Genomic DNA, 8,387 nt, shown 5'->3' with positions numbered 1-8,387 from the left:
CGATTCGTCACAGATGAAGGAAGCAGCCAATAATACCAGAACCAATTGAAATTTCAGGAACATTTATTCAGTGTTTCCCAGTATCTAGGAATACAGTGCAAATTAAACCTACATTTGTTAACAAACGGTAAAATGTTTTTACATAAGCGTGTACATCTACATTATAAAAACACTGAAAAGGCTACACAATAGTAGGAAATTTTCAAATTAAGAAAATAAAGAGGAAATATATATCTTCATTATACTTGCACTTTTGCATTGATTTGTGCATTAACAGTACATCTATTGTGTATTTATGCTTGAGGTGAATAACAGGTCAAGATGGACTTCCACACTTGATGAAGTTCATCTAAAAATCATCTTGTTAAAGTCTCTCTCTAGTGCATGAGCATCCTGTGATATACAGTTTCACAGGTCTACAGTTAACAGGAAGCAATACTGCTAATGTATCAAAAACCGTAGGTTAAGTGTCATGCAGCCTCTCAGAGGAGGATTTCCTGATTCAGAGAAGACTAACCGAAGGCACGTGACCGTTTTAAAGCACCAGCTAAATCTAGATTCTTTCTGAAAATCGGCATCTTCAAGGAATAGTTCACTCAAAAATTTTAATTCTGTCATTTATTCACCCTCAAGTAGTTCCAGGAAACTACCATTGACTTCCATAGTAGGAAAAAAAAATACTTTGGGAGTCTGGTTACAATCTTTCTTTAAAATATCTTCCTCTGTGTTCGACAAAAAGAAATTTATACAGATTTGAACTGCTTGAGGGGAGTAAGTGATTTTTTGGGTAACCTATTGCTTTGATGTCTGATCATTTCTCAAACAAATGTTACATCTCTTCACAATTTTACTCAATTTAAATGTATATATTCTGAAAGAGAGCATGTTAACCATTTTAAATTCACAGCATGGTAGATCTGTCTATGTCTGAGTCATCGGCCCTTTAGCTTCTGTCCATTGGCATAACAAAAGCAGTGAGGTCACTTCCCAGAATGCTCTGCTTCACAGCTGGGACTGGGTAGTGACGTGCATCATGTCATGTAAAGAGGTGCAGAGGCTCTGAAACAGTGTTTCAGCATTTGTCTCTGGGTTGGACTTCCAAGCGGAGCAGGACGCAACGATTCTGAGAATAAAAATACATTTAATAAAGAATAACAGTAACTTATAATTTAACATTAACAATAAATTATAGTACACTACTGGTAAAACGTTTAGAATAATTTTAATTTTTAAAAGAAGTCTTTTATACCGATCAAAACCGAATTAATTTGATCAAAAATACAGAATATTGGGAAATATTAAGATAACTGTTTTACAATTAAACAGATTTTTTTCTATATATTTTTACTGCTACTGTTAAGTTTTTTTATTAATTGAATGCATCCTTACTGAATAAATGTAGTAATTAATTGTTTTTAATATTATCCCAAATATATATATATATATATATATATATATATATATATATATATATATATATATATATATATATATATATATTATAAAATGCATATAACGCATAAAAAATAAGAAATAAACATTAAAAAATTAATTTCTGTCCTGTAAACCAATATTAACTAACCTGTCATCACGAATGCGGTAGAAAAAGCCATATCCGTGTGGCACCATGGGTGCAACTGCCCCGAGTACAGTGGTGTAGCCCACCAGACTCGTGGAAAGAACAAAACTTCCCCCTCCTCCGCTGCAAATACAGAGAGACATTAAACCGCTTTCTCAGCAACACACACAAATCAATACACTGGCAATGAACCATGGGAATTAAAAGTGTTGGGCCATACCTCTTCGTATAGAGCGGATCAGTGTAGAGTTCAGGCACAGAAAGCCCCTCCTCCTTGGCAATCAGGTATAAACCCAGGAGGTGTCTGTCGAACCCTGTGCAAAGATCATTCAAATATTTGTCCCTGTCATATTATCCATTACACAATGTAAATATTATAACATTTACAAACACAAACCTTTTCCATCCTGTGCCTCTGCCATCAATTTGTTATGTTTGCTGAAGGCTGCATTCAAAGCTTGTCTTTTCTCTTCAGTCTGTGTAAAAGAAGCCAAAAAAACCCATCAAAGCCAAGCAAATGTCAAGAGCAGCGGTTATCAACCAGGGGCCTGGGGGCCTCAGCGAACTTCTGATACCTTAAACCCTATTCTACATTTTGGAACATGGCCTTTCACGCAGTGTGTAAAAGCTGTGAATGAAAACATCCTGCGAGGTTTTAAACCTTAAAAAGCGCGCCGTTTATTTTTAATCAGTCATTTTTAAAACGACACCTCAGCGGTTTCAACGTGAAACATCAGCATGTTGCCCATTTGTTGCGCACAGACATGGGAAAACCTTATTTCGCATTGGCTTGAACGAAAATGTAAAACGCTGCATTAAATAAAACTGACCAATCACCGAAGGCACTCACAGTGGAGGTAGGGTTCAACATGGTTCTGCACCAGCGCTGGGCCTCCACAGTGCAGGGCCTCATGGTCTCCGTGCGGCCGTGAAAGAAACGGCGCGTGGTGGCCGTCTCATAACAACTACCAGACCTGAGAATGACCGAGAGAAGGATGCCGGACTCAGCGTATTGAGCGAACTTAAGTGTATTGATTTTCCTCTCAGGGTGCTCTCTGCCACACTTACTTTCCGTGTAGCCTGTAGTATGCTAACTGCAGAGCCAGCTGTACGAAAGTGTCAGGGTGAAGCTTTCTCTTCTTAATGGCTGCTTTTCCAAATGAGGTGAAGGCGTAGCTGACGACCTGCAGGTCCTGAGACTGTAGAAACGGTGTATTCTGTCTATATTAATGCATTATGGCATTATATAACACGGACAGTAATGAGATAGTTGTGTTTGTGTTACTTACACTTTTGGTGTACTGTTCTTTAGCCAGGACGATGTCTCTCCTCACCCGTTCATCCACGGTGAATATCAGCTCCTCCGGGACGGGCATCTCACGCACAACCTCTGAACCCTGGGAGTCATATAATAATTTCAAGATGCACATTCACGCATATTAAATGGCATACACAAAACGTAAATAAATGCAGTCTTACCTTCCACACTCCACCACAGGCCCTCAATTTTTGATCTACATAATACCCATTAGATACCAAAACCATGGCATCATATGGTGCATGCTTTAAAACAAACAAAACAATACACAATAATGGAATTATTCAAATTTGATCATTATTCAATTATGTATTTATATCATGAATGACATAGACATGGACTACAATAATTACTGGTAACATTAAAGGGAGAGCGCACTTTCAGTCATATAAGGGTCGGTTTAGGGAACTTTCTCTATAAGAGAAAAAAACATGCACAGAGAAATCCAAATTAAACCATACCCCATCGTAACGATGTCAATGGCCTAAGACACAAAACCAAAACAAACAGTATTTCTATAATTTTTTTTACCTCTTTTACACCACTATTCATCTTCGTTTTCTCACACAAACCGCTTGTTTTTTGTCGATGTATCGTTACAATGGGGTATGGTTTAATTTGGATTTCTCTGTGCATGTTTTTTTCCCTCAAAATTTGATCTAATGAAGAAAAAAAGACAGCTACACCTTAGATGCCCTTGGGTTAAGCTGATAAACTTAAAACTTTAGTTTCAAAGTAAACTATCCCTTTAAGACTGATTGATCAAAATAATAAATGCATACTTCACTGAATGGGACCATTATGTAATGTTTAATGTTTAAAAGAAGTCCCTTATGCTCACAGCTAATTATGCATAGGTTATTGTTATTATAATAGTAAGTACATGTAACAACTTGTGTAACAACAACAACGTCACTGAAAAAGAAACTGGCATCCCTTTCTAAATAAAATTATTACTTTTTTTAATGTATTGATCATATTGCTCACAACATTTTGAAGAAAAGTGTATGAAAAATATATACAGATACTAAAAATGCTGCAATAATCAATGGTTGTATTTACATCACAGTTAGAAGCGAAGGTCCCATTAGAGAAGCAGATGAGATTGTAGGATTTATCACCCCAACGGATCGTGGGGTCACCAGTTAATGCCAGGTGAGTCATCTATCAAAAGACAGAGAAAAAACTTAATAAATATGGCTGAAAAAGAAACTTAATTAATATAAGGAACAAATATCTGAGTGTCATTAATGATTGAAGTGTATTATTAATGTAGTGTGCTCAACCTGTGTGTAGTTTTCAGGGGTGGAATAGGGCTGGGCATCATCCAGGGCGAGCACAAATAAAGAGCTCTGAATGGTCTCTAGTATGGTCTTATTCACAGGATCAATGGAGATCAGATAATCTCGAGCCTTAAGAGACAGAAATGTAAAAAATCTCATCATGATAAGCCTTCAGAACTCTTTCAAAACAGATTTAAACTGTCTAGCAGAGGTTTGAAATCTTCACTTCACATCACATCAGGTCAGGTCAGGAGTTCATTTGCATACTGCACTGTGATTGGCTGAGTTGCTCATGTGGGGGCGTGGCTCTTACCTTTGCCCAGCGAGTCCTTTCTTCGGTGGTGAGAGCGCTCACTCCATCGCCCTCCGGCTCTCCATCACAACATTCTTTAATGTAAGTCAGCTGTCTAAAGAACACAAGGACTACGAGTGGAATAGCATACTGCTTTGCTGCAGGATATAATATGCATACTGTGCACATTACTTACTGTACACTACCATCTGAAAGGTCAGCAAGATTGTTTACTGTTAGTTACTGTTTTAGAAAGAAGTCTCTTATGATGATTTATTTAATCAAAAATAATAATTTTTGAAAATGACCTTTAATGCATTGCTTAACGCAGCTCTAAGTGAATATAAACATCCTGCAAAAATCTGAAAGTGCACCGTGTATAAAGTTACTGTCTCTTAAAAGAAAGAGTTGACTCTGAATCACTACAATGAGTCATTTTTTAAAACGAATCCCAATTCGTTTCATGTTGACACCAAAGTAAAACATTAGCATATTGCCCGCCCACTTGTTCTTTTGCATCGATCTGCATGAAAATGCAAATTCATTCTTTGCCACTAGGTGCTGCCTTTGGAGCATTAAAAGCACTTTAAATGAAATCGACCAATCACCGGAAACGTTTGAACACCACTTGAAGAGAAATTAAACTTGTAACATGATGACAATAATGTAGCATACTACTACATGAATTATTTATCATGCAACACTGTTTGGAATAAAAGTAGGCTATATATAGTGAATACTCTGCAGTATTCAGAACGTAGTATTTCAGTGTTCGGAACGCAGCAAAGAACAATAATTATGCATTATCATACAAAATATAGATTGCACCAGATCAATGAACCCAAGCTGCTGAATCATTGAAACCTAGGCACTATACGCTTGGCACTATACCTCAGCAGCTCTGGGGGAGTGAGGATACGGCCATCACAGAGAGCATCGAACGTGAAGACCCTCCCACGACACATCACTATCATGTGAGAAGGGCAGGGGCCTTCGCTCTCTACAACACACAGAGATCACTCATGCAGCATCAAGGAACATATGGACGCATTTATGCATAAAAACGAGCACGCATTTGCCTAACCTGTTTTGAAGAAGTTGAGGATGGTGTCTTTATTGACGCCAGGCACTTTGCAGGTGCAGAAGAGCATCCGGAACTGATCCATGTCAAAGGGCATCGTTCCTGCTTTATGAACGGCCAGCCTCTCCCTGATGAGTATCAGCGAATACAAACATATTACGCACTTAATACATTACTGATGTAGACAACAACAAGCCATTCACAATCACTTTCGAAAGACATTTATTACATCGGCTGATTCTTACGTGCGAATAAGGTCCCAGTACTGGAGGGTGAACCACAGATTCAAGCTGGTCCTCTCCAGCTGTGTGCCATCACGTACAGGCCAGACATGCTCCACATAGGCTGTAGGTCCTCCAAAATTCACATTCAGCTGAGAGGGGATGCGCACCTCTAGATACGCTGTATCCAGCCACCAGTCCTCAAGCTGAAGAAGAACAAACCACCGGTTCAAAAATAATGTCTATGAACTACACATATAAAAAATTACACGTCATTTATGGGTTAAGGGATTCATTAATCTGGCTCAAACAGAATGGTGCAAAAAGAAAAACAAAGGAAAAGAAAAGAATGGCCTATTACCCAGTTGCGCCTGCTCTTGGCTCTCTTCAGAAGCTTCTGATGTAGCTCTTGTCCAATGCCCTCCTCAAAGCGTTTCACAATGGCCTCTGTGGCTCGTAACTCTTCCTCAGACGCAAAAGGTTTTACTGGAAAATAATAAAAATAGCAACTATATTAATAAATCTAATTTAATTCCACTTTTTTCTCCCTGCAAGCTGAACATGTATTTTACTCATTGCCCTATAAAACAAACTTTTCTGAAAAATAAATGAAAATAAATAAAAAAAAGTAATTTGAGTAATAATCCATTAATAATACACCCTTTAAATAATATATGTACAAATTGTGGTATTTTATAATATAAACTATTTATGTACTATCAATTACATGCACATGTGTTATTTAAATATAAACAAAAAATATATATCATGCTATAAATAAATATCATCTTTACTGTAAACTTAATAACCCTGACACAGACCAGTATTATTTATTATTTACTACTATAGTTTTTTTCTATTCATTTAGTTATTTCTTGTTACTTTAACAATTTAAATCAGTTTATAATTTGTTTTCACTCTAATTTTAGCAATTGTTTCATCAGTTCATCTTAGGTTTTACACTACTTTTACATACATCTTTATTTTCATAATTATTTTCCATTTTTCATTTTAGCACTTCAATTTAAATATTTATAACTTGGGTTTCAACTAACAAAAATGACATTTAATCACTGATCTACAATTCAGAACATCATCTAATCAGTGTTTTTAAGAGGAGCACAAAAGAGAAATAGCCCTGGTAGTTTACTATTTATAATGTTAACATGAAATCAGTGCAGTCTGTACTTTAACTTATAGTCAACAACTCCAGGTCATCAACACCTCTCTTTTTTTTTAGACCCCTCAAACGTAAAAGGGAATTTTATAAGATTCCTATCCGATGTAACACATAAAGAGCGAGCAGAAAGCAGGTTTGTGTTGTGTCGACCTCTCACCTGACTGCACGTATTTGCTGAGCGAGTCGTGTAGACCGGGTACAGGTAGAGGAGGGAGGCTGCTCTGGTACTGAAAGGTCCGCTCCGCGGTGGACTCGAACGCCTGATTATCCATTATTGCTGGGCGAAATCAGCTGAGGATTAAATCAGACGAATGCTCAAAACGACTCATCGCGCATGGGTGTACAAATACACTTCTGCGCACTTCTGTTTGGAGACGCGCACTTGACGCGGTGGCTGTCAAAGCATGATTCTCTTTGGATGTTAACCGTTAATGCATAAACCAGTCACTTCATGAAATGACTAGTACTCACACGAAGGATGAATCGCTTCATTGGGCATAAACGTTAACAAAAAAAATCATATAAACATGCGCAGGTCAGGATAAACGCATAAAATGTAAACAGAAACGCTGTCGAAGTGACTAACCTCAGGAGACTGTAGCAGTGCAGGAACAGAAACGGCTATAAACTGCAACGGTGAAACGGAGTCTTGATACTTTACTGGAGAACCTTAAAGCGTACGTTACATTCAACGCCACACCGGGAATCGCTCCCGTTACCTTTGCCCTAATTACTGAACGTGAAGTCAAAAACAATAACTATGACTCGAGCAACATGGCTGCCCCTCTGAACACATTTCAAAATACAGGTTCTGCTAGAACTTCAGCGAGCACGGGGTTATCATGAATATGAATATAATGTTCGGTTCATTTAGGCGAATTATTTTCAGACATATATCTTTTAAATGTTTATATAAATATTTTAATTTATTAAATGTAACTGTAGCAAAACGATTATGTTCAAAAATGTTACTGATTGATTGATTTGTTTAAATATAATTAGACATGAATGTCATTATTTTCTTTAGAAAAACGCAATTTCATTTTCACAAAAATAAAAAAATTAATTAGAAATCAAATAATAAAAAAGTATATTAAATGTATATGAAAAGTATAAATAAAAAATATCAAAATAATCTTTAATAAGTTGAAGATATGCTTATCATAAATTTTTGGTTTGATTTTCCCTTCTTTAATGTACTTTTTAATAGAAATCCAGACAAGAATAATGGCACTGTCACTTCATTGATTATATATAAAAAAAAAAAAAAAAAAAAACATATAAAGGGATTTATGTTGTGTTTACAACGTCTTGCCTGAAGAAAAAGCTTATACAGTTTTATAATAAAGAAAAAGAAAGATAAATAATTAAATGGGTACATAAACTATAAAAGAACAACAAACTGTGTTTGAATACGTAAGTAGAAATTAAAT

General features: G+C 36.5%; 1 protein-coding gene across 2 annotated transcripts; it reads right to left on the bottom strand.

Moving 5' to 3' along the window:
* Positions 1–45: 45 nt before the first annotated feature.
* On the bottom strand, positions 46–7,700 carry crot (carnitine O-octanoyltransferase). 2 transcript variants are annotated; one of them, XM_043260758.1, is made up of 17 exons: positions 7,541–7,700; positions 7,112–7,245; positions 6,136–6,260; positions 5,799–5,980; positions 5,557–5,681; positions 5,364–5,472; positions 4,494–4,587; positions 4,184–4,309; positions 3,960–4,061; positions 3,059–3,142; positions 2,869–2,976; positions 2,648–2,778; positions 2,430–2,553; positions 1,977–2,055; positions 1,800–1,893; positions 1,583–1,702; positions 46–1,123 (listed from the first exon to the last, which is right to left on the bottom strand). In XM_043260758.1, exons 2-17 carry the CDS (start codon positions 7,224–7,226, stop codon positions 1,003–1,005), a joined length of 1,839 nt encoding a protein of 612 aa, XP_043116693.1. In that variant the 5' UTR covers positions 7,227–7,245; positions 7,541–7,700; the 3' UTR covers positions 46–1,002. The 2 variants fall into 2 exon arrangements, with proteins under 2 accessions (XP_043116693.1, XP_043116694.1); XM_043260759.1 differs by lacking the exons at positions 2,430–2,553; positions 2,648–2,778.
* Between the last annotated feature and the right edge of the window lie 687 nt (positions 7,701–8,387).

The sequence above is a fragment of the Puntigrus tetrazona genome, chromosome 16, assembly GCF_018831695.1.
Source record: "Puntigrus tetrazona isolate hp1 chromosome 16, ASM1883169v1, whole genome shotgun sequence".
NCBI lineage: Eukaryota > Metazoa > Chordata > Actinopteri > Cypriniformes > Cyprinidae > Puntigrus > Puntigrus tetrazona.
The sequence above is the reverse complement of the archived record's forward strand: the minus strand, read 5'-3'. Positions and strand labels throughout refer to the sequence as shown.